Source organism: Papio anubis, chromosome 18, assembly GCF_008728515.1.
Source record: "Papio anubis isolate 15944 chromosome 18, Panubis1.0, whole genome shotgun sequence".
NCBI lineage: Eukaryota > Metazoa > Chordata > Mammalia > Primates > Cercopithecidae > Papio > Papio anubis.
This window is the reverse complement of record NC_044993.1, coordinates 683,886-710,108: the sequence shown is the minus strand read 5'-3', so window position 1 is coordinate 710,108 and position 26,223 is coordinate 683,886. Positions and strand designations below refer to the sequence as shown.

At 53.2% G+C, this 26,223-nt stretch overlaps 2 protein-coding genes across 12 annotated transcripts in view; one reads left to right on the top strand and one right to left on the bottom strand.

The window, feature by feature from the left end:
• Positions 1–26,223, bottom strand: part of ANKRD11 (ankyrin repeat domain 11) — a 249,941-nt gene that overhangs the window by 66,960 nt on the left and 156,758 nt on the right. For 7 of the 11 annotated variants that reach the window (XM_021932297.2, XM_021932295.2, XM_009197069.4 and 4 more), the window contains one exon: positions 9,033–9,178. Coding sequence is in view for 6 of the 11 variants with exons in the window: in XM_021932296.2 (XP_021787988.2) it covers positions 9,033–9,119 (87 nt within the window). In the remaining 5 variants the exon portion in view is untranslated. The remainder of the gene's footprint in view (positions 1–9,032; positions 9,179–26,223) is intronic. The other 4 variants (XM_021932298.2, XM_017953686.3, XM_017953685.3 and 1 more) reach the window with 1 other exon arrangement.
• On the top strand, positions 11,262–17,167 carry LOC108583514 (the record flags this gene model as incomplete). The annotated part of the gene is given in 8 exon segments (XM_021932303.2): positions 11,262–11,320; positions 16,840–16,858; positions 16,861–16,921; positions 16,924–16,988; positions 16,990–17,070; positions 17,073–17,123; positions 17,125–17,151; positions 17,153–17,167. Coding segments are annotated over 8 exon segments (378 nt in total), but the record flags the coding sequence as incomplete, so codon positions are not given.

Genomic DNA, 26,223 nt, shown 5'->3' with positions numbered 1-26,223 from the left:
GAGAATGCCAAATGCCAACAGTAGCAAAATCCTGCAAGTCAGACACTGTGGAGCAACCAGTGTCTCCCATGGAAATCTCAACAGCCAAAACCTACCAGTGGAGACAGAAGTCAGGGCAGAGGTGACTTTTGGAATGGGGAACGTTACTGAAGGCCCCGAGGACTCTGGAATATTGTGTATTCTCACCTGGGTGGTGATTATCCCTGGTTTTACAGATGAAATTACCAGTTATAATAACGCATATCTATAGTTCACTTTAAAAACTCACAAGTTTCTTTTTCACCTCCCAGCTCCTTACACCTCAACGAGCTGTGGAGGGAAAAGCACGCACGGGCAAGGCACCTGTGTGACACAAGGCTCGCCTCCAGCTGCCCAGAACGGGGAGCGTGGCACAGCCACCAGGAAGGCGGCTGCCATCAACCTGGGCTCAGAGCCTGCCGGGCAGCTGGGGTGGGACAGGCCCTGTTTCGGCCCCTCTGAGCTTTCCTCACCAGCACAAGAGGACTGTCGGCAGGAACCACCTGCACGTGCTACAGAATGTTCTCATTTTCTAAACGCAAATACCTCAAACATTAAATCCAATCCTTATCAGGCACCTCTTATAAAGCCCCACTATGCCCCAAGGACCACCAGACAGTGACAGCCGTGGCACAAAGACCCTGCCGGGCCCACCAGCCCGCTGGTCACCTGGCTTCTCCTCATCACACGAGGTAGGCTCTGCACACATCATATGCAGATTCCCCATCACACCATGACTTCCACTCATGGGAAGCACACACAGAGGAAAGAGAAAGTTGTAGTAACTGAGTTGTAGACTCCATCCCAAACCTGCTCGAGAAACCACAGCCTGAGGTGGGACACACTGAAGCGTGGCCATGCACCTCCTAGCTCAGCTACCAGCACTTTGGAATACTTCTGTTCTAGAATGTAGCTCACAGTTCCTCACTTGCAGCACTGACAAAACTACCTTTGGGGAGGGGCCTCAGTCCAGATGTGAGTCTGTAACTGGCACAGACTCAGGGGGTTTCCACTGAGACTCTCTGGAGGGTTCACATGCTCAGTTCTCAACTGCAGCCTCCACGACTATGGGTGCCACCTCCAGCTTGGCCTTCACACAGCTCGCCAGCTCTGAGTGGGGCTGTGAATGTCGGTTTCTAACAAGCCCCAGCTGCTCAGGTGACTCTGCTGGTCGGAGGACACACTTTGAGAACCACCAAGGGGAGCTCGGTTGTCTGTGAGGATGTCTGTGCTCTGAGTGGCATGCATGGAGCACAATGAGACAGGGTGACTATGCCATGGGGTGGAGATGACACTGTTCTCTGTGGCCCTGGACACCTTTGGATCAGGACACTAACGATGCAGATACGCTGCTGGTTCTTCCTGACAAATTGTTCTGAGGATCTCGCGTGGGTCGCAGTGAGAGACCATCTGCAGGATGAGCCCTGAGAGAAGGCCCAAGGAGGAGCCCTTTCTCTGACATGCCTGCCACTGTGCTCACTGGTGTAGCCAAAGGGACACACACAAGGTGTCAGGTCAGTATGGCATCAGGATGTACTGCAGAGTCATGAGCTCCGTTTCCACTTCCAGCATGTATTGTCATCGAGATCACCGCATTCTCCTTGGTAACCCAAAAATACATTATTTTGAAAACACAAAACTGTATCTGAGGCTGGAGCTTCTATGGCAACCGAGCAGAAACCATTTTCAGCCTGTGCCTATGGGGGTCTGTCTGTGTGTGGGGGTCGGTCTGTGTGTGGGGATCTGGCCTCCAGGGTCGGCGGGGGCGTCGGTCTGGGGATCTCAGCCCCAGGGAATGGCCCCTGGGAATGGCCTCAGGTGTGGGGGTCCGTCTGTGGTCTCGGTTCAGGTGGGGGGACGGCCTGTGGGGAATGGCCCAGGTGGGGTCGGCTCAGGTGGGGAATGGTTCAGGGGGTCGGCCCAGGGATCTGGCCTGTGGGGGACGGAATGGCCGGTGGGCCCAGGGAATGGAATGTGTGTGTGGGGATCTGCCTGTGTGGGGTCGGCCTGTGCGGGGATCTGCCTGTGTGGGGGGTCGGCCTGTGTGGGGGGTCGGCCTGTGTGGGGGGTCGGCCTGTGTGTGGGGTCGGCCTGTGTGTGGGGTCGGCCTGTGTGCGGGGATCTGCCTGTGTGCGGGGATCTGCCTGTGTGGGGGGTCGGCCTGTGTGGGGGGTTGGCCTGTGTGTGGGGTCGGCCTGTGTGGGGGGTTGGCCTGTGTGCGGGGATCTGCCTGTGTGCGGGGATCTGCCTGTGTGTGGGGGGTCGGCCTGTGTGGGGGGTCTGCCTGTGGGCTCTCTTCTGTTCCACTCGCCCATGGGCCTGTCCCGCTGCCAAGAGGAAGCGATGACACCACACTGCGTCCTCCAATTCTGTTCTTTCTCAAGGCGGCTTTGGTTATTCCCCGTCTTTTGAATTTCCCTATTAACTCTGGAATCATCTTATGAATTTCTACTCAAAAAAGCCCATGGGGATTTTGGCTGGCATCACACTGACACTATACATCAATGTGGAGAGAGATCTGAGGGTCTCCTGATAATGAATATTGTATCACTCTCCATTCAGGTGTTGCTTAATTTCTCTCAGGAATACTTTGCAGCTTTCGGGGTACAGGTTTTGCAGCACACCTTTGGTCAAATTTACCCCAAAACTATCTGTATTTTTGATACTGCTGCAAACATATTTTTACAACTTCAGCCCTCTATTCTTTATGAGTGTTTAGAAATACACTTCTGCACACGGGAACACCACACTAGGCTCACTGATTCGTGCAGCTTTCGGACAGACGTCTTGGGCTTTCCTCACTAGTGTCTCCGAGTAAAGACAGTGTCCTCTTTCCTCTTCAGTCTCACTGTCGTGTAGTGGACCGTGCTGCCTGGAGCCTGCAGGACGATGCTGATTGCGGTGGAGAAGGCCAGTGTTTGTTCTCAATTTTAGGTGGAAAGAATTCAGTCTTTGACGTTAGATATGAAGTCAGTTGCAGGTTTTCACAGATGCTCTGTATCAGGTTGAGGAAATTCCCCTCTATTCCTAGTCTGCGGAATTTTTTTTATTTTTATTTTTATTTTTATTTTTATTTTTTTTTGAGACTGAGTCTGGCTCTGTCGCCCAGGCTGGAGTGCGGTGGCCGGATCTCAGCTCACTGCAAGCTCCGCCTCCCGGGTTCACGCCATTCTCCTGCCTCAGCCTCCCGAGTAGCTGGGACCACAGGCGCCCGCCACTTCGCCCGGCTAGTTTTTTGTATTTTTTTAGTAGAGACGGGGTTTCACCTTGTTAGCCAGGATGGTCTCGATCTCCTGACCTCGTGATCCGCCCGTCTCGGCCTCCCAAAGTGCTGGGATTACAGGCTTGAGCCACCGCGCCCGGCGGAATTTTTTTTAAAAATAATGAGTGTGTTGACTTTTGTCAAATGTTTTTGCTGCATTAGTTGGTATGATCACAGGGTTTTCTTTTTTCCGTCTAATAAGAGAACAACTCAAACTGATTGATACTGGAGGTTCAACCTTGAATTCTTGGAATCAACCCTACTTGGTTGGTCATGGTACATGATTCATTTTATTTTATTAACTGATGAATTCAATTTGCTAAAATTCTTTCCGAAATGTTTATGTCTGTGTTCATGAGGCCGCTGGTCTGTGGTCTTCTTATCCTGCCGTGTCTTTGTCTGGCCTTGGCATCAGGGTAGTCCTGACACAGCAACTACCCATCTAGATACAAAACAGGAACCTCCATGCTCACCTCACACCACACACACAATACAACTAGAAATGGACCATAGACCTACATCTAAGAACTAAAACTCTAAAACGTACAGAACACAGGAAAAACTTCTGTGACCTTCATTTGCCAAAGATAGGATTTTAAGAGACAGCATGAGTTCTAGAGGAAAAAATTAAATAGAGTGGCTTCTATCTTGGGAGCTGGGCAAGAGTGAAGACATGGGGGCTGCTCAGAGCACCCTATGCACCACTGTCGAAGGACCCAGAGCCAAGGGGATTTCCTTGGCTTTTTCTTCTTAAAGTGGGAAGTGTTTGCTTTATTCTAATAATGAGAATCAGGAACACAGGGAAGGACTTCCACTTCTTTCTTCTCCCCGACGCAGACTCTCACTCTGTCAGAGGGAGACAGTGAGACGGGCTGGAGTGCAGTGACGTGATCTCGGCTCACTGCAGCCTCCGCCTCCCGGGTTCAAGCAGTTCTCCTGCCTCAGCCTCCTGAGTAGCTGGGATTACAGGTGTGCACCACCAAGCCCAGATAATTTTTGTATTTTTAGTAGAGATGGGGTTTTGCTATGTTGGCCAGGCTAGTCTCGAACTCCCGACCTTGGGTGATCCTCGTGCCTTGGCCTCCCAAAGTGCTGGGATGACAGGTGTGAGCCACCACACCCGGCCAAGAACTCCCACTTCTTAAAGGTGATGTGAGAACCTGAGGAGCTCGGCGTTCACAGTACCAGGTGAGCCTCAGTGCAGACAGCATGTGGCAGAGCTCAGAACAGAGACAATGCAAATTTGCTGCTTCAGAGCTAAACCTCCGGTGGGAGGAGATGAGGACGGCGTGTTCTACAGAGAGGAGTAACGCAGGGGAGGGTGGGGCGGAGGCAGCGTGCAGGCGTGTGAACCGGGTGGTGGGGGAAGCCCAACTGTCAGGTGAGCAGAAATGGCAGGAGCTGGCCAGCCACAGGCCCTGTGCTCTGAGTCCTAGGACTGGGAAGAGAAGTGGACCCAAGTCCAGCAAGCCTGGCAAGTCTGTGATGCTGCTCTATGTCCTTTTCTGCCTTAGTGAAACGATGGACAGAAACCACCCTCTCCAGGCGCCCATGCGGGCCCACAGCGGCCTCAGGGCTGTCTGAGCCCAGCTTTACCCTCTTGTGTTCTCGCCATCAGACACAGCCTCCTGCTGCTCCCAAAGCATGAGGGTGAGTTCTGGGCTCTGTTCTGAGTACAGACCCCATCCCAGACCTGCTCGTGAAGCCACAGCCTGAGGTGGGACGTGCCGAGGCCTGGCCATGCGCTTCCCAGCCTCTCGGCTAAGGTCACTCTGGAATACTTATCTTGGGGGACATAGCTCACAGCTCCCCACTTGCAGTGCTGACAAAGCTACCTTTGGAAGGTGCCTCAGACCAGATGTGAGTCTGTAACTGGCATAGACTGGGGGTGTTTCTGCTGAGACTCGCTGGAGGGCCCACATGCTCAGTTCTCAACTGCAGCCTCCATGCCCGTGGGCGCCACCTCCAGCTTCTCGGCCTCAACACAGCTTGCTGGGTCTGAGCGGGGCTGCGAATGTGGGTTCCTAACAAGCTCCAGCCGCTCAGGAGACTGTGAGGCTGTCTGTACTCCGAGTGGCGTGCACAGAGCTCAGTGAGACAGGGTGACTGTGCCACGGGGCTGGGGATGACACTGTTCTCTGTGGCCCTGGGCACCTTTGGATCAGAACACACTCAACAATGCAGACACCTGATGGTTCTTCCTGAGGCAGCTTGGTGGTTCTGAGATTCCATGGTAGGCAGTGGTGAGAAACCACCTCCAGGAGGGGCCCTTTCTCTGACACACCTGCCACTGTGCTCACTGGTGCAGCCCAAGGGACACGCACAAGCTGTCAGGTCAGCACGGCGTTAGGATGTACTGCAGAGTCATGGGCTCCGTTTCCATCTTCCATGTGTATGTCACTGAGATCACGATTCTTTTGGAAAAATCTAAAAATATATTGTTTTTGATAACATAAAACTGTATCTGGAGAAAAGGGAATTTATGGTAGAAAACTGAGCAGAAACCATTCCAGCCTGTACCAGGAGAAGGCAGGTCAGATGTGTGCACCTGAGTTCTGGCCCTCTGAGGTCACTTCCTCCCTAAGGAATACAGCCTCTTCTAATAGCAGCTGCAACCAGGACTGCGTCTTCCCAGGCGTTCTATTTCAAGCTACTGTTCAAGCTAAGAAAGCTCCACTAGGCCTGAGAGCTCCCTACTCCCTGTAATGCATTTAAAATTTGTCTGCCTGCAGGAGGAAAATGCCTGGCTTTACTGTGAGTAGCTGGAAACAAACCAACAAACAAAACAGGACAGGCTGGTAGTTCCTGCCTGTGATGCCGAAGCTGAAGGATCACTTGAGCTCAGAAGTTTGAGACCAGCCTGGGCAACATGGTGAGACCTCATCTCTACAAAAAATACAAAAATTAGCAGGGTGTGCTGGTATGCTCCTGCGGTCCCAGCTACAAGGGAGGCTGAAGTAGGAGGATTGCTTGAGCCTGGGGCGGTGGGGCAGGGTGGAGGGGTGTGGAGGGATGCAGAAGTTGCAGTGAGCTGAGACTGTACCACTGCACTCCAGCCTGGGTGACAGAGCCAGACCCTGTCAACCACCCCTCCCAACACACACACACACACACACACACACACACACACACCCGAACCCAGAACACAGCTACCTTACTGGAAAAGCCCAGAGTGAAATCCACGCATCCCTCACAGCACATGTGTGAACAGAGCTCCCATCGACAACATGAGGACCAGTTTATCAAGTCTCTCTTCTCCTTAAGCAAGAGAACAACTCGAAGAAACTGAGAGCAGGCGTCAGAGCTGAGGCTGTCTGCAAATCACGATACCCTGCCTCGTGCGCCAACACGACCTGCTCTCTGTGGCTCTCCGGGCCTTTCTCGTCTCACGCTACCCTGCCTGGACAGCCTTCCCTGCAAGTCCACTGACGAAGGGCTCCACCATGCCCAGCCTGCTGGTGTGTCAAGCGGCTCAGAGAACCACCTCCTCAATCAGCATTTCTGAGACCTGAGCCAGGAGAGTTCCCTCCTCCCTCCACTGCTTGTTCATCTTCATCAGCCCAGGTACAGAGAAGAACAGGAGTGACAGTCACCACCTCACCATCAACGCCAGTGCCAGGCTCTCCTTTGCTCACACGCCTTCTGCATCCTACCCAGGCCACCACTACCGCCCTGACCCTAAAGCCTGCGGGCACGGAGCTGGGGTCCTCTAGGAAGCGCGGGCCCGGTTCACTCAGCGGTCCGTTCACACAGCCACTCCAAACTCCAGCATCAGACCCTCGAGGGCACAACCCAAACATCTCTGTTCGCAGAGCACAACCCAGGTGCAGAGGCCAAGAAACCCTTTCACAGACATTCTGAGGTCCCGGGAACCCCACCCACATCACCCATGTGCCCGCATCACCCATGTGCCCGCATCACCCATGTGGCCTGCATCACCCATGTGAACATGACGGGGTTCTGATCCAAATACACGGTTCACGCCTCCACACTCTCGGGGTGAAACCACACCATCCACCACCTCTTTGGGAGACAGTGCTCACTGGAGGCATGGAGCATGCCGAAACTGAAGCTTGGTGGTAGTGGCAGGAGCTCAAGAGGACGGCAGCGAGGCCTGGGCTGTGTGCACAGTATTCTGCACCCTTGCAGAGCTGGGCTGCTCCCTGTGAATGCTGAGTCCCAGGACCCAACCCCATAAGATGAGGAAGATGAGGCCAGGGAGGCAACATAAAGCTGTCCCAACGCTCTGAGCACTTAGCCACAGAAGAGCAGGAACCACCAGGAAGCGTGACCTGCCCTTGTGCCTTTCTGTCTCACCGCTGAAGGTGCACATCGGCACCCTGACACCCACCTCCTCAGGAGCTCGCACATCGGCACCCTGACACCCACCTCCTCAGGAGCTCAGCAGGACACGCCCACCTCAACTGCCAAACCCAGACTCTCCACAGGCTTCACAGACACGTGCGTCCCCGCGTGTGAGCTCGGCAGTGGTGCTGGCCAAGCACTGGCTTCAGCTCATCCTCCACTGGTGGCCGCAAGCCATGGTACCCACCCAGCCCTGCACACGGCACCAGAGCTCGGGACTGAGCAAGCTTGATGCCTGGACGCTGCCCAGACATCAAGCGTCTCAGAGCTGCTGTCGTTCAGCACCTGCACATGTCCGGGTTCACAACATGCTTCACAATTCACCAAAAAGAAGTGACCTGAATCGCCACCATGTAGTTGCTGAGAGGAAGGCGGCCTTGCTGGTTATGTTCCCATGTGGAATCCCTGCTGAGCTCACACCAAACCCACAATGTGAGCAGAGAGGCCGCAGCACAGCAGCACAGGCAGCAGCGAGAGGCCTCACAGGTAGTGACCTGGGGACCAGAAGGTGGCCCAGAGCAACCAGCAACCAGGAACACAGTGAGGGGACCCTGCCCACCAGGGACCACTGAGGGACAGACAGGTTACAGATGAACAGCCTGCCACACAGGCCAGGCAGTCAGGAAGAGCAAGGAGGCACGAGGATCAAAGGACGACAGTGGCAGGATGGCAGGAGTTGACACGCGTCCTGCACAGCACGGCCCTGCCTCACCATTCACTCCACCAGACACTCCTGTGCCTGCTGCAGAGACAGGAAGCTGACTCAGGAGACACCTGACTTGTTGACGGTCACAAAGATAACACATGGCAAAGCCTGAACTTGAACCCGGATCTGTCCAAGTTCACATTCGCTGGGCACACCCCAGAACTCGGCGTCTTCCCCCACACTGCAGGACAGGAAGTCTGCACTTCCTAACACCTCAGAACCCAGCAGCACCTGCCAATACTGCAGGACAGGAAGCTTGTACCCCAGGAAACTGCATCACCCCCTACACTGGAAGGCAGGAAGTCTGCACCCCAGGAGTCAGCATTAACCGCACACAAATAAAATGCAGGGGTTTAGATTTACATCCCACTTTCCTGTTCACGTTTGGAATAAACCACAGTTGGAAGTAACATGCCCCAGCAGTGCTTGCAGTCAGGATACCCGAATACCTGACAGGCCCAACGGACGCCAGGACAGAAATCCTGGATTTCTGGGGGTAGAACGTGCAGCCACATTGAGGCGCTGCCTGCAGACAGAGGCGCAAAGAAAGGGCCGGAGGGCGGAGAACAGGCCACGTGCGGGCAGCACCCCGTTCCCACCTCATCCCCCTGTGGGTGGGTGAGCGCACAGGGGTGGGGGGCACAGGGGTGGGGGGGGCACAGGGGTGACGGGCAGCATTACCTTTTTCCCAGTCTGCTTCTCCACCATGTCGCTGCTGAGGGGAAGCTCTTCCTGCTGTGGTGCTTTAGGGCACCCGCCCTTGGGCATCGTCCTGCTCCTCACCCGATCTTCATTTACACGGCCGGCCCTTCATCATCAACCGTCTGCTTCAAAAGAGAAAACGCACAAGTCACTGAACGCAGAGGCAGCACCAACTCATCCACTCTCACACAGACTCAGCGACTGGTCAAGGCAGGCAGCTGTTCTGATCAGGGCTGGGGCCGGGCCCAGGCCCAGGAAGGGACTCCTCAGGATGCGCATCCCATGAAGGGGTCACCAGCAACAGGAATGGCAGCTTTGAGCAGGAAGGAGAGCAGAGAAGGGCCAAGCACTTCGTGGTGGCAGAAAGGGGCACGTGGTCTAGGGGGTGGCTGTGTTCTGGGTGGCAGTCAGCAGCGCCTGGGTCCTGGGTCCCGCCTGGTACCGAACGCACCCAAAACGGGCAAACGGGCAGTCCCTTCCCCGCAGCACAGGCAAGGTCACGACACGCAGTGCAGTACCCAGCCCTCCGGGCTGGCAGGTCACGTCCACAGCCTCAGCCTCACAGCCCACTCACCACCTGGGAAGGAGCTCCTGTCCCCACCAGGCCTATGCTTTCTGCACACCCAGTTCCTAACTTGGTGGGCCAGGGGTGTCTCTGAGGGAGTCCCGGCAGCTCCGAGGTCCCAACTCCTCGCCCATGGAAGCAGAGGCCCAGGCTCCAGCTCCTGGGTTTCCCAGGAAATCTGAGGACACATACTGTATAAATCATGTTTTATTTGTATTTATTAATCATGTTTTATTTTAGGAAATTTTGGCATCTTAAGAAGTTTCTGGCCAGGGAGAGACTGCCCCTCTCAGGGCTGGCAAATTCGTAGACAGTCAAGGGCTCCCATGCAACCCAATTACATTCTTACCCAACTCCACACCCAGGCCAAGCCCGCCCTGAAACCCTGAAACTAGTGCAAAGCCAGGTAAAGGAAACTAGAAAGCACGCCTACAGCACAAAGCCTGCAAGAACTTTCCAAAGTAGCCACTCCCAAACTACTCGCTCTGCCCCGTCACACTCTTCCTGCAGAAAACCCAACAGGCAGTTGGGGGAGGCCTTCCCCGAGCCCCTGCTTCCGACTCCCGGCCCCTGTGGTTGAGGCGGCCCCTCTAGGACACGCAGTGCCAGCGCACTTCCTCCTTCCCAGCCTCATCCTGGTCTCTTCTGTGGCGGCACCAACTTGACCATGCCACACCTGGCACGGACCCTCTTAGAGCACGGGCCTCCTCCCTGCCTGCAGGCCTTCCAGGTTTGTTCGCCATCACAGTCAGGCCTCCCAGGTGCACTCACAAGAGGAATGGGGGACACACCTACGCCCCCATGCCCAAAGCCACTGTCCTCCCGTCATGTCCTCACCACATCGTCAGTTAGAAAACATCTCATACAAACTGAACTGTGTACACGTCTCCGCTCCTTTGGCCACATCAGCACCTCTGTGCATGACCATGCTGGGAGAAGCGGCTTCTGCAACTTGCTCCCCCTGTATTTACCCATCTCACTCATGCAAAGTGTGGCTTTTGAAACACGATGTGCAGACCCATCTGTGAGCCGCAGCTCCCCTCCGAGCCTCTCCCACCTCCACCCTGTCAGCTAAAGGTTAGGCCGTGTGCCACCTGCCCCTGGATGCAGGCTTGGGCGAGACCACAAGATGCTTCTCCTCCAACACCATCGCACGACCTGCTTTGTCTTTCCAAAATAAACAACAAAATCCCACAAAGTGCTGTCTTGGTATTTAACTGGCACAAGAACACACCTCAAGTTATTCTGGAGAGAGGGACAGGTCGGGTCAACGCATTCACTGCCTGTCGCCTCCACCCGCAGTGCAGGTGAGCAGGTGTTTCCATCCATCATCCCTGATGGCTGAGGCCAGAGATTTTTTCTCCCTCTACCTGAACCTATGAATTGTACATTCTCTTCCAGCTTCCCACCACAAAACTGGAATGTCTCAGCCTGGAGAACTGGCATCTCAGCACCTGACTCAGGGAAGGCTGTTCAAACGTACGGCTGTCTAGAAGCTCCGTGGTAATGTTTAGAAGTTTAAGGGTTATCAGGAAGTAACGTTTTAAAAAATCCAGACTGCCTGCGCTCAGGATGGAAAAATGGGGTCTTCACCATGGTACATACAGTCCACTGTCCTGATCCCAAATGTGAGTCTGTGGCCCATGGACACGCTCAACAGCTCTGGTGTGGTCAGGAACGGACGGCGTCTGGGCCCCACCCTGTGGGGGCTTATCACTTCACTCCTGAAACACCTGATTCTCTCCATGTCCCTAGCTTGGTGCTATGCCCAGGCACCTTCCCCGATGGACCAGGGATCTGCGAGTCCACTCAGGAGGCAGAGGAAGTGGGTGGCACCCACCAGGCAGAACACTTTTCACGGCCTGCGACACTGTGAGCACTCCAGGGGCTTGGAGTGTCGTCCCAGGTGGACGCTGTGTTTTCTGGAGGTTTCTCCAGCCACCTGCATGACGACAGCTAAGACCATCCAGGTTGCTGCCCTTCCAGGACCCTCATGCCCGCCTGGCCTTGGCTACATGTTACCGATGGCAACGATGTGCTTGAGGCCCTGAAACCCCAGCCCCCACCCTCCATGAACCACCACCCTCATCACAGTCATCGGCATGGTGACAGCTGAGATGTGCTGCTGAAGCATCTGGGTGAATGTGGATGAAGCTGGTTTGGATGTAGCTGCCATCTAGCCCATCCTACACCTCCCAGGACCCGTCTGCAGGCACCAGGCGTGCAGCCCGCGGCCCACTCTAGAGTCTTTTCCAATGAGAGACCAGATGAAGACAGAGGCTCCAGTTGCTTTTGTTCTCTTCCAAAACTGGCCATCCCAGTCCTCCCAGAAGTTGCCCTGGTGATGCCTCTGGCACCTCTGGCCCCCACACTGCCCTGTGTTCCCTCCACCGGGCTCAGGGCTGGTCAGCCTCGCCCCTTGCCAAGAAATGGCTGAGCCAGTCGAGGGCCGAGGCACCGTACTCAGCCGTGCCAGTGACTTCTCCCAGGGGCTGCACGGCACTCAGGAGTCAGGACAACAGGCTCTGCTGACTCGTGGGCGTTGTTTGAGGGTGGGGGCTGTGGTGACGCCCCCGGGCCTCCCTGGCAGAGCTGTCACATAAAGCAGTCCGAGAAGCTGAGAGTCCCCTCTTTAGACAGTTCCGCTGCTGCCCGGGCCTGGCCCCTGTGCCTTCTCATCACGATGCCGCACAGCTGACCACACAGCAGGTCTCCCTCCCGGGACAGATTCTTCCCTGGAAGGTGACTTGGCTGTCCCTGCCTAGACTCATTCTGAGTGCAGCCTAAATCTCCCTCATTTCCAAGTTATCAGGCAAAGTCCATTTTAAACTCATGACCCTTGAGTCAGCAGGAGACTGAAACACGCCTGGGGCACTGGGGCTGACTCACGCCCTGTGGCGAGCAGCATGGGGGGCCGGGCCGTTCCCTCGCAGGAAGGGAAATGCAGAGCCAGCACCCGGCCCTGACCAGCCCCAGTCCACGCATTCCTTGTTACTTCACCTCTTGACAGCAACAGTCCCGGCTTCGTGGACTGCCAGGGTCACCGAGAGTCCAGGGTGGCAGGAGTCCCCCACACGAGCCACCGGCACACTCCCTGAGGCAGAAGCCACAGCACCAACGCTGTGGGCTCAGGGAACTTGCCGATTACCTGGCAGCCCCGCGTCTGTGCCAAAGTAAAGACACAACTCAGCCTAGCGGAGTGGACGGTATCTGCGGCCAGCTCTGGGACCCAGGGGCAGCGATGCTGGGCACAGCCGTCCTTGCCCTGTCCTCTCCAAGCTGCGGGAGGCCCTGCGGCCCAGAGGGGCTCCACCTCCCCTGCAGTGGGGCTCAAAAGACAATCCTTCCACAGACATGACAGGAACAACGATGCCCTGCTCCTCCCTGAAGGTGGCTTCGAGAGCACTCAGGGGTGAGAGATGCTGTCAAGACCGGCCCAGGGAAAGCACAGGGCAGGTTTCCCAGCACCCACCACGTGCCAGCAAGCACAGAGTCTTCGCCTAAACCACCCAGGCACCGCGCCCTCCCCCTCCGCACCCACAGGAACCCGACTGCCATTCCCTCCACTCCACAGGAGACGCAGCGAGCACCAAAGAGCCTTCCTCCAGGACCAAGCCTGACACAGAAGGGGCTGCACCAGGACCAAGCCTGACACAGAAGGGGTTACACTGACTACTGCAAGGTCAGTTTAGCAAAACCCCAGGAATTTCAGCCTATCTGGTCTCTTCAGCTGACAAGTGAAGAGCAGCCACTGGTGGGGAACCTGGAGCTGCCTCTCCCAGGCTTCTAAGATTGGAGCTGGGCCAGGACGACCCCGAGACACTTGTGCGGCGGGCAGGACTCCTGCAGGGCCAGGTGTGGCGCAGGAGCTGCGGGGCGGGGTGGGGAGCGGGGAGCTGTGGAGCTCCTACCCAGGAGCACTCCTTGCCAGAGGCCTTGGCATCACCAGGGAGTCCGTGGACGATGGAGATTCACGGGTCCTCGCGGGCCTTCTGAACCCAAACCTGCACTTTAATCATGTTCTGTTCTGCACACTAACATCTGAGAAGGACTGCACCAGAAAAAACTTGTAATGACACAATTCATTGTGAAAACTCACAGAAAAAAAAAGACTTCTTTGGGTTTGCACTTCCCCTTCAATAAAGGGATGGAATGTGAGTAGAGCTGCCCTTGTACAACCGGGCTCTGGGTCTGCGCTGCGTGGGTTCACTCACACCAGATTTTCTTCCACCCCTGCCTCTCCTGAGACAAGACCCATCTCTACTGTTCCTCTTCAGCCTCCTCAATGTGAAAACGAGGATGACGAAAGCCATTCGTGGAGACCTGCTGCTGCTGCGCGAGGCTTAAGTCTATTTTCTCCTGGTGATCTTAGTCTTTTTGCGTCTCTAGCTTGCTTTACCCTAACGGTAAGAGTAGAACACACGTAACATACAAAATGTGCGTGACTGGCTTTATGTGGTCAGGAAGGCTCTGGTCAACAGAAGGCTGTGAGTTGAATTTGGGGAAAGTGAAAAGTTATACACGAGTTTTCAACTGCACGGGAGGCTGGCGCCCTCAACCCCTGTGTTGTTCAAGGGTTCGCTGTAATTTGTATTAAAACACCAAGCCCCCTTCCACCTGGGTAAGTCTCTCTCCCTGAACAGATGTGACATTACCCTCCAAAGACTCCCAGAGAGAAAGAGAACACTTCAAATTCAGATTTGTCTTCCACAGTATATTGATAGAACAGGGCTTACGTACGTCCTGGGCAAATGCTCCTCTCCTTATGTAAGTGAACAACTCCACCAACCACTAGCTTGTGTAATGAATGACCAAACGTTAACATATCAAATGGTGCCCAAAGCCCCTGAGAAGGGATGTGATTCAGCCCCTCCCCTCACGCAGGCACGTGGCCTCATGGCCTCGGAGGCCCAGGAGGAGGAGGAAGACAGGGAAGTCAGCAGCCAGGTGAAAAAGGGGAGGGAAGCCCTTCAAAGGAAGCTCTCCAAGAACCTTCAATCCCAGCTCCCATTCCAAAGACAGGAACACACTCGTGATTGAGAGGATCAAACACCAAAGGCCTGTTTGTCTTGAGGGGGATACTGGGGAGGGTGGGAAAAGGGGAGTGAGGAATAGGTGGAAGCAGCAGTCCTATGTGGCACCAGGGGCTTGCTCCCACCTTGGCCCTGGGCACAACCCCGCATGGTGATCAGGCCTGGCCTGCCTGCAGCACACGGCCATGCTCCAGATACCTTATCTTTATCTGAAGAGTTCTTTTGTTTGTTTGTTTGAGACAAGGTCTGGCTGTGTTGCCCAGGCTGGAGTACAACGGTGTGATCACAGCTCACTGCAGCTTCCTCCTCCTGGGCACAAGCTATCCTCCCACTTGAGTCTCCCAAGTAGCTGGGAGTACAGGCCCGTAGCACCATGCCTGGCTAATTTTTGTATTTTCTGTGCAGCTGGCTTTCGCCATGATTCCCAGGCTGGTGTCTGAAGGATGCTTTACAGCAACCCCTGCCTTTTCCAGCTGAGCCCTGCGGGCTGTCATGCACTCTATGGAAAGGGAGGAGCGCGTTCTCCAGGGGCTGCATCAGGAGCAGTGCCCTGTGCACACCTCAGAGGGAGAGAAGACACCAACCGACTGAGCAGAGAAAAGAACAAAATGAGAAAAGGAAAAAGAGCTGCACACCTTGCAGGCCTACTGTGTGCAAAGCCCTTGAGTGACGTACCCCATGACCCACAGCACTGTGGCCACCCCGGGTGTGGAAGAGAAGCACCACTGGCCTCTCACCCCCCACCATCTCAGTGGGCAAGGGGAGAGCAGCCGAGGGCAGGGGCTGAGCCGAGGGTGTGGGTGGGCAGAGCCGAGGGTTATAACGAGGGCGATCGAGGGCGAGTAAATTATTCACGGCGAGGGCTAAGATCGAGGGAAGATCGAGGGTTGGTGATATCGATTCCAGGATCAAAGGAAAGATTCATAAAATTGGTCCAGGCGTACAGAGATCGAGGAAGAGGCTAATATCGGCGGCTATGGCAACGTATTCCAGGAAAACAACGGCGGCTATAAAATGTTATCTATGCTGGCGCCATATTCCATGTTGGCAAAATTTATTCGTACATAACAGATCGAGGGCGCAAGACGAGGAAGAATTCAGATCGATATAACAGACGGCGTACCAGATCGAGTGGCTATGATGGGCTATCTATGGCTAGAAATTGATCCGAGGGCAGGCAGATCCAGGCGTACCGATCGAGTGGCTATACTGGACGAGGCGATAATCCAGATCGAGGCATATAACAGACGAGGGCTATATCACCAGACCTGAGTGGGGCAGGGCGTCAGAGCCGAGGGCAGGGGGGCAGGTTTGGTGCAGTGGGGGCTGGTTTGCGGGCAGGGCTTGTTTCCAGGGCAGGCAGAGCCGGTGGGGCCGAGCCAGGGCAGGGCGGCCAGAGCCGAGGGCAGCAGCCCAGGCAGTGCATTTGAGGCAGGGCAGAGCCGGAGGGCAGGGGCCGGGAGCCCAGGCAGGGCTGAGCCGCAGGACGGTGGGGGGCAGAGCCCAGGGCAGGGGCAGAACTGTGGGCAGGGGCTGAGCCAAGGGACAGAGGCCCTCCCAGGCACCGCCTGACAGTCTACATCAGCGTCTCTGTCTCTGTCCAGCCTCCACACACCCCTGCACGTTCTGAAGAGCCCTCCCCGAGAGTCCAACTCTCTCCTTCCTCCTCAGGGCCACACCAACGCTCTCTCCTCCTCCTCCTGCTTCTCCTCCTCAGGGCCACATCAACTGTGGGGTTCCAGCTATCACTTTGGGGAAAGGGCTCCTAACATGGGTGTCCTCCCTCTCACCCCATAAGCCACACTGGCCAAGGCCAGGTGGGTACCACAAACCAAGGGGTAGAATCTCTTTGCTGTGTTCTGAATGTTTGTGTCAGCTCCCCCCCAAACCCCAAAACTCACAGGTTCAAACCAAATCCCCAGTGTGCCCGGCTAATTTTTATATTTTTGGTAGAGATGGGTTTCACCATGTTGGCCAGGATGGTCTCCGTCTCTTGACCTCATGATCTGCCCACCTCGGCCTCCCAAAGTGCTCCCCACCCTCTGTGCTCCAAGGCACACAGGCTCTCTACTGCAGCCCCGTTTTCCACTTACATTTTCTGTTATCACAGGGTGGGCAGAAGCACCGAGAGGGCGTTCAGCATCTCTGGCCTCTGCTTTGGCCCCTCACACACATGCTTGGTCACTAGGCTGTGGAACATAACAGAGGCCCCTTGCTCCAGAAACACGGACCACCCGACAGGAGCGTGGACACAGGAGGTGGGGCGACGTGGTGCCTCACAGAAGAGAGAAAAAGCCAGGAGGGCGGCAAGTGGGCGCAAAGTTCTCAGCTTTGTTAAGTCATCAAGAAAACGCAAACTAAAACCAACGTAAGTGTAAGGGTTACTACTGAGTGTCAACTTGACTGGACTAAAGGATGTGAAGTACTGTTCCTGGGAGCGTCTTGAGGGAGCTGCCAAAGGAGATTCACATTTGAGTCAGTGGATGGGGAGAGGCAGACCCTCCCCTCCATCTGGGTGGGCACCATCTCATCAGCTGCCAGCACGGCTAGAGTAAAGCAGGCAGAGGAACATGGAAGGACCGGATTGGCTGAGTCTTCCGGCCTCCATCTTTCTCTCATGCTGGATACTTCCTGCCCTCAAATATCAGACTCCAGGTGCTTCAGCTTTTGGGCTCTGGGGCCTACACCAGTGGTTTCTCAGGGGCTCTCAGGCCTTCAGCCACAGACTGAAGGCTGTGGCTGTTGCTTCCCTACTTTTGAGGTTTTGGGACTCAGACTAGCTTCCAGGCTCCTCAGCTTGCAGATGGCCTACTGTGGGACTTCACCTCGTGATCGGTGAGTCAATACTCCCAATAAACTTCCCTCCATGTATACATCTATCCTATTAGTGCTGTCCCTCTAGAGAACCCTGACTCATACACTCAAGTACTGGTGAAGAGGTGGAGCAAAGCAAACTGGTCCATTCTCATCAGGGCCAACTCACGCATCTGGAAATCTCTACTCACAATGAACACAAGTGTGCCCTATAGCCCAGCAATGCCATTCTGGACACACACGTCCAAAAGAAAGGCAGGCGCACACACACGAGAGACACGTGCAAAATGCTTCACAGCAGTGGGGTTTGCAGCGTGTCACTACGATGCGAGGATGGAACACTACACAGCAGAGGAAGCGAAAACATCACAATGTAAGTCAATCTCACAAATAATGTTGAAGAACCCTGTCTCTACAAAAAATTTAAAAATTAGCTGGGTGCTGTGGTGCACGCTGGCAGTCTCAGCTACCAGGAAGGCTGAGGCAGGAGGATCACTTGAGCCCAGGAGGTCGAGGCTGCTGTGAGCCAAGATCATGCCACTGTACTCTAGCCTGGGCATCAGAGCCAGACCGTCTCCCCTCTCCCCTATCCCTCTCCCCTCTCCCCATCCCTCTCCTCTCTCTCTCTCTCTCTCTCTCTCTCTCTCTCTCTCTCTCACACACACACACACACACACACACACACACACACACACACACACAAATAATGTTGGGGACAAAATACATGATACATTTACATAAATTTCTGAACATAGCAACTACAGTACTTAGGGATTCATACTTAGTAGACAAGACATCATCGAAGCATGGAAAATGGCTGCTTGGTGGATGGAATTGGAAGTGAGGGTGAAACAGGGGTTCTAAGTGAAGGCTGCAGAGGCATTTGCTTTGTCGTCTGCTGAGTTGTACATTTTTACTGTGCGGACGTTTGGGTGTTGTGCTGCATTTCAGCTGAAGCAGTGTTTCAGAAGGTGACAGACATAAAGGCCACACTATGTCCTTGCAAGGCCTCAGAGGTGTCACTGACCTTTTGCTGCAGGACCTGTTCTCAGGGGTCCTGGCCTCCTAGAGGAAGGAGGGCCCCGTCGCCCTGCTAGGCCCTACTGGGACCCTCAGGGGCACGAGCATGATGAGGGGGCAGCTTGAGGCTTCCTGCCACATAGGGCAGGCCTAGTCATGCCTGACACATGCTGCAGGGCACCCACTGCAGAGTGCAACAGGGAGCCTGGAGCCTACCAAGGAGACACACACAGCTCTGTGAAGACGGAGGGGAAGAGGAGCAAGGAAAATGCTCCTTTTACACAGAAGGCACCAAGATACAAACTAAACGTGATGCAAACAAAGAAATGTAGGCGTGTGTGTTAAAGGTACAACTGCACAGCTAAAAAGAATCATGGCCATAAGGCAGGGACGGCAGATGGAGGGTGACTCAGCAGATATCCTCCCAGGCTTGCGAGTGTGGAAATAAACACACGGAAGTGACCAGCAGAGAGAAACATGCAGGGAAGAGGAAGGTTAGAAAGGTCAGGGGTGTCACGCCCCGCTGCTGGGAACGCAGAGGAGGACGGCCAGCAGAAGGGGACGCAACCACCCCCCCCCGCCGACCCTGCAGCACGAGGTGCACCCCACCCAGCAACCAGCTCCCAAATTACACCAAAAGGGCCAGGCACGGTGGCTCATTCCTGCGGTCCCAGCTACTTAGGAGGCCAAGGCAGGGGGGTCATTTGGGCCCACGAGTTTGAGACTCGGGCAATGTAGGGAAACCTCATCTTTACAAAAATATTAAAAAATTAGCCAGTCGAGGTGGCACACACCTGTAATCCCAGCTCCTTGGGAGCCTGAGGCGGGAAGACCCCTTGTGCCCAGGAGATCGAGGCTGCAGTGAGCTGCACTCCAACCTGGGTGACAGAGCGAGACCCTGTGTGAAAAAAACCCAAACCCCAAACCAAAACAACACAACCAGGGCATGAAAAGGTGCTTGGCCCAGAGCAGTGCCCTGCAGCATCTAAGAAAGGGGCTAAACACAATGCCACTCGCCAGGGGCTGCTGGTGGCATCCGGGCACATCTGCCCGTGGGGTTCACAGGACGAACGAGGTTCCGCAGACACATGGCCAGGTGGAGACGCAGAGAAAAGCGGGTGCAGCAAGAAGTCTACTTGGAAATGCAGAGGAATACCTACGCTTCTGTTAACAGTAAAATACGTAAGGCTAGCTCGACCAGCAATCAATGTCACCCACCATGCCAGCAACCACAACTGGTGCAGAAAATCACTTGATAAAATTCAAAACTCATGATAAAAATTCCTAGCAAACGGGCCGGGCGCGGTGGCTCAAGCCTGTCATCCCAGCACTTTGGGAGGCCGAGACGGGCGGATCACGAGGTCAGGAGATCGAGACCATCCTGGCTAACACCGTGAAACCCCGTCTCTACTAAAAAATACAAAAAGCTAGCCAGGCAAGGTGGCGGGTGCCTGTAGTCCCAGCTACTCGGGAGGCTGAGGCAGGAGAATGGCGTAAACCCGGGAGGCGGAGCTTGCAGTGAGCTGAGATCCGGCCACTGCACTCCAGCCTGGGCGACAGAGCGAGACTCCGTCTCAAAAAAAAAAAGAAACATCCAACACGATAAAGGCCATCTACCAAGAGCTCAAGGCGGACATGATCAAGAGTGACGTGCTGAGGGCTGCAGACGGAATAACATACAGGGTGGAAAGGAAGAAATGGAATAAAACTGTCTCTCTCTGAAGACGGCGTAAGTGTCCATGTCGAAAATCACAAGGAATCTATCAAAAATTCCAAGAAACTTTATTTAATAGAGTTCAGCAAGGACACAGAATCAAGATCAACACACAAACACCCATCCTATTTCTGCAATAATCATGAAAACAAGAAATAAAGACATGGCACCATCCTATTTCTGCATGCTAGCAACGATCATATGAAAACAAGAAATAAAGACACAGCACCATTTACGGGCGCTCCAAATAAAAATAAAATGCTTAGGTTCAAATGGAACAAAACTAGAAAAACCTATACAGATTTTAGGAAAAAACAGAAGAAAATCTTTAGGACCTAGGGCCAAGAGTTGTTAGACATGGCACCAAAAGCACAATCCATAAAAGAAAAGAACTGATAAACTACCTCGACAAAATTAAAACCTTTTGCTCTTCGAAAGATCGAGTTTAAAAAGTGAAAAGACCAACTGCAGACAGGGGAAAATATCTGCAAATCACAAGTCAGATACTAGGCTTGTATGTAGAAGAAATAAATATCAAACAACAAACACGAATTAGAAAATAAGAGAAAAGACACAGACATTCAGAGGAGGACAAGCCACGAAGACGCTCGACATCCTAAGCTGTTAGGGAAATGCACCTTAGAACCGCAGTGAGATATCACTGCACACCTGTCCGAACGGCTAAAATACAAACTACTCGAGGATGCCGGAGAGGATGCAGAAACGCTGGAACCCTCTCGCTTGCTGTGGGAAGGGGAAGTGGCGCTGCTGCTCTGGAGAACAGCAAGGCCGCCTTCCGAACCTAAGTGTGCGCTTGCTACCCCTCAACAACTGCACCCCAGGACATTTACCTGAGAAAACGGAACCTCATGTGCACACGAAGACCTGCAGACAATGTTCATAGAACTTTTATTGACAACAGCCAACAGGGAAAACCCTTCAACGGTGTCCTCCAAACTGGGTTTCGTTCACATCACGGCATCCCCTCAGCAACAGAAGCGAGGGCTATGGATACACCCAGGAGCACAGGCCCCTGCTGAATGGGTACACAAAGCCCATCGCGCAGGTCACTCCCTGTGGACTCCACTCCCACGGCTTCCTCCAGGAACCAGGGGACAACAGGTGAGGACTCCATGAGGAGGGCTCATGTCTGCCGTGGCTGTCAAGGAGGCTCTAGGACCCGGCATCCAGGACAAGACAGGAGGATCAAGTGTGCAGGGCAGTCACCCTGTCTTCCAGGGTCATGTTCCCAGCCACTGGGGGAAGGTGGGGAAGGGCACAAGGGATGCTGCTATTTTCGCAACTTCCTGTGAGTCTATAACGATTTCACAGAAAAAAGGAAAAAAGGCGGGAAAAAACACAAACAAGGGGTATAAGGAAACTCCCATGGGTGATGGAAATACTCTATACTTTTATGTGGTGGTGTTTCCCCACCAGTATACATTTCCCAAAACCCGTTGAACTGTACATTTAAAATGGGTGAGGTTTACAATTGTAATTCAATAAAGCTGTTAAAAAATTAACTAGTAACAGAAAAGAAATTTAATTCCCATAGAAAGACAGAAGGAGTAAAGTAGAAAACAGCATGAGGCAGGAGGTAAAATCTCCCTTTCATTTCCTTCATGAACCTTGTTTTGTTTATTTGGCTTTGGAATCATGCATTTTACATCATTTTAAACCCTAAATATAAAATGAGGCTGGGTGCAGTGAATCCCAGCAGTCTGGGAGGCTGAGGCAGGCAGATCACTTGAGGTCAGGAGTTCGAAACCAGCCTGGCCAACATGGTGAAATCCCATCTCTACTAAAAATACAAAAAATTAGCCGGGCTTGGTGCTGCGTGCCTGTAATCCCAGCTACTCGGGAGGCTGAGGCACTGGGAGGCAGAGGCTGCAGTAAGCCGAGATCACACCACTGCACTCCAGTCTGGGTGACAGACAAGAGTGAGACCTTGTCTCAAAAATAAAATAATAAAATAAAATAAAATGTAAAAACATAAAAGCTTAAGTATTCACATTAAATATAAACATTTTAATAATGTTTAAAATGATTTAAATATATTTCACTGACATGAAACATTTTAAGGATTTAAAGCATTCAATATAAAAATACAAAAAGCAATCTCTAAAACTTCAAAAAGGAAGAGGAAGCAATACACTGAGCCGTGTGTCCGGTCGGGGCAGGACACAGAAAGCATGTGTCAACAGTGACAGTAGCCAACACCACAGCAGACGCATTCCTGACACCACAGCTTCTGGGTGGGCGGGAGGCTGGGGGACCCGGCTCCGGATGGGAGTCAGGTGCCAGTGGAGACGGAGGGGCTGCTTCCCAGGCCGCCGCGCGCACACCACACACCGGGAGGGCTGCTGCTGGCTCTGGCAGAAGGTCCAAAGGCCTTGGTGCACAGACACGGCTGCAGATGCGTGGACATGTCCGTGGGGCTGCGTGAGGGTCCTCGTGACACGGCAGCGGGCTTCCGCAGTGCAGTGACTGATGGGGTGGCACGGAGGAAGCCGCGGCACGTCTCGTATCAGAAGTTCCACGGCTTCACTTCCACCTCATCCTGTTCCTCCTGGGTGAGTTACAATGTCCAGCCCACACTCGAGAGCAGAGAATGGCGCTCCACTTCTGAAGCGAGGAAGACCAAAGATTCTGTGGACGTTCTTTAAACTGTTTCACCAGTGGCTTCTGATTAAAACCTGGTAATTTGACTGTACAGTTCTAGTTAGTGCCATATGCCCTAAGGACAAAAATTAAAATTTTGAAAAATATTATAAGCAAAAAAACCTTCCTTTTTTTTTTGAGACGGAGTCTCACTCTGTCGCCCAGGCTGGAGTGCAATGGTGCCACTCACTGCAATGTCTGCCTCCCGGGTTCAAGCGATTCTCCTGTCTTAGCCTCCAGAGTAGCTGGGATTATAGGCGTGTGTCACCACGTCCGGCTAATTTTTGTATTTTTAGTAGAGATGGGGTTTCGCCATGTTGGCCAGGCTGGTCTCGAACTCCTGACCTCAGGTGATCTGCCTGCCTTGGCTTCCCAAAGTGCTAGGATTACAGGCGTGAGCCACTGTGCCCAGCCTGATGAAATACATTCTTAATATTGACTTCATTTGTTTCTTTTTACTCTATAATGAGGCTAATAGAAAATGTAAAATTAGATGCACAATTCACATCACATACCTCATGGACAGAACAACTCTATGGGACAAAGACCCCGATCTCTGACAAACAGCGAAAAATCCCAGAAAAAAGGACAAAGGGAGAATTTACAGATTAAAGACTTAAAAGACATCAAAGAATCTTAGTGTGTAGACCCTGTTTGGAAACCAGTTCAAACAAAGAACTGCTGCAAATGGCACATTTAGGACACAGCCTTTTGGTACCGCTGGGTGTGTGGTGCCGCTGAGGAAGTTCAAGGCACCCACCGATTCAGCGAGACAGAGATTTTATAGGTATATATTTAGATACAGGGTCGCCTCCGTCTCCCAGGCTGGAGCGTAATAAAACAATCAAACTCTGGGTTCAAGGGATCCTCCTGCCTCAGCCTCCCAAAATATTGGGGCTATAGGCGTAAGCCACCACGCCTAGCCTTAGTGTAAGATATGGCGATGGTTTTGAATGTTTTCGACGGATGTGATGGTGTGGTCTCGGGTTTGGTTCTGGTAACGGGCTGGGATGGCTCCTGCATGTGGGACCCACATGCTGGGAACCGTCATCACCACTGTGTTCCCCACACTCTCTCTTAAGACGGGCATACAAAACATCCCATAAAAATTTAAAAACTCAGTAGGGTGCGGTGACTCATGCCTGTAATCCCAGAACTCCGGGAGGCTGAGGTGGAAGGGATCATTTGAGCCCAGGAGTTTGAGACCAGACTGGGTAACACGGCAAGATCCCATCTCTAGATACATATAAAAAAAAGATAATAATCTTAAAAAACAAAATGCCAGAAGCTGCAGAATGTGTCAAAGAAATGACTTCCTTATGTCTTAAAGAATCCTCATAATAAAGGACCATTTTACAAGCAGACTATAAACACTGCAACAGACAAAAAACTCAAAACCCAACTCATGAGAAACACCTGGTGAGTGCTCTTCAGTTCCGTGAAGTCCTGGGACGGCCCAAACATCTCCGGCGGGGCTGCTGCACCTATTCAGAAGGAAACACTGAGCCCCCACGTCCCGGAGGGCAGAGATGCCTTCCAGCTCCACACATCCTTCCACACTGGCACCACCTGCACCTGCAGCTGGGGAGGAACGAGCAGCTTGGGGGAGAAATGACACCCGCAGGCCAAGACAAATGCAAGAAAACTGGGCCTCATTCGCTGACTGATTCTCACCAACTTCCTCTACCAAATGAGGAGAAGAACACATTCTCTTAAAGGATTTTGTGGGGATTAAATGAAAAAGTACTTGGTAAACAGTAAAGCACTATCTAAATCCAGGTTATCATCACTGTAATGGCTTCAGAAAAAAGCAGAGGACAAACACAAGGAGAGAGGCGCTGAGAGACCAGGCAGGGCTCTCCCTGGAGCCTGGTCTGCACTGCCCTCTTTGAGCAAAGTGCCTCGCTGCCCTGATCTCCCTAGTTTCACCCTCCACACCTCTAAGGAGGTTATCCTGGTACAACTGAGAAAGAAAGCAATTCACTTAGAAACATCCACTTCTTTCCTTTATGCTCATATTTTTTTTATTACTCCTCAGGGCTGCTTTGTTTTTTAATGCAAGGGTCCACAGTTGAGAGCGTAATCACAAACTCAAGAAACAAGAGCTGCAACAGAACAGAGGGGCTGCCCCAGGCTTCTCAGCCACTTTCCCATCCCGCGCACCCAGGGGATTTGACATGTGGTCCCCCAGAGCGACAGGGAACCCCCAGAGAACAAGGGTCCCCTGTGGGGCAAGCAGAAGCACCTGCCCCTGGTCTGAGGTCACTGGATTCAGTGCCCAAGCTCAACAATGCTCTGGGAACTCTAGCACAAAGATGCAGCACTGCATCCCAACTTTTGGGTCATGCCTAAGGTCAATTCCAGAATCATTTTAGCATGTTATACAGCCATTGAAAATAAAAAATATTTTATTTTTTAAAGCAGCTTTAGCTTCACAGCAAAATTGAGCAGAAAGTACAGAGGGTTCCCCTGCACCCCGGGGCTCAGCATCCCCACGAGAGCGGCCGTTTGTTACAGCCGCGACCCCCCGGACACAGCGTCATCACCCACAGGCCACATGACCTCAGGGTCCACCTGGTGCTGTGCAGTCTATGGTTGGATGAACGTATCCTGACGTGGACCCACCGTTGTGGTATCATACAGAGCAGTTTCACTGCCCCAGGTCCCTCGTGCTGCTGCTCCACATCCCTCCGTCCCTCCCTCTCCCCAGCCCCTGGCATTGCTGATCTTTGTGCTGTCTGCACAGTTCTGCCCTTTCCTGGATGTCAGAGTCGGACCCCTACAGCGTGTAGTCCTTAGAGACAGGCTGCTTTCACTCAGGCCTGTCTTCTCAGGCCTGGCAACGCATTTGTTTCTACGGCCTTGTAATATTCCGTTGTCTGGATGGACCTTGGTTGACTGATCCATTCACCCGCTACAGGACATCTTGGCTGCTTCCAAGTTTCGGCAATTATGAATAAAGCCATTTTGTGGAAGGGAAACAACACAGAACAGAAGATATTAGGGGCACTGCACACATCATCGTGGAAAGAGCCAGCATTATTCTGTGAGCACGTTCCCGTATGTGAGCGTGTGTTGTGAACAGAGAGCTAAACCACTTTTCTCGCCACTAGCAGCAGTCAGGACAATTCAAGTGCTGGCCTAACTCGTTCAGAGCCCTCAACTGGTGGTCAGATATATCCAAGTTTCTCGATCTATAAAATACAGAAATAAAGCCAGGTGCAGTGGCTCACGCCTGTAAAACGAGCACTTTGGGAGGCTGAGGTGGGTGGATCACTTGAGCCCAGGAATTCAAGACCAGCCTGGATGAAACCCTGTCTCTTAAAAAAAAAAAAAAAAAAAAAAAAGCCAGGCTTGCAGCCT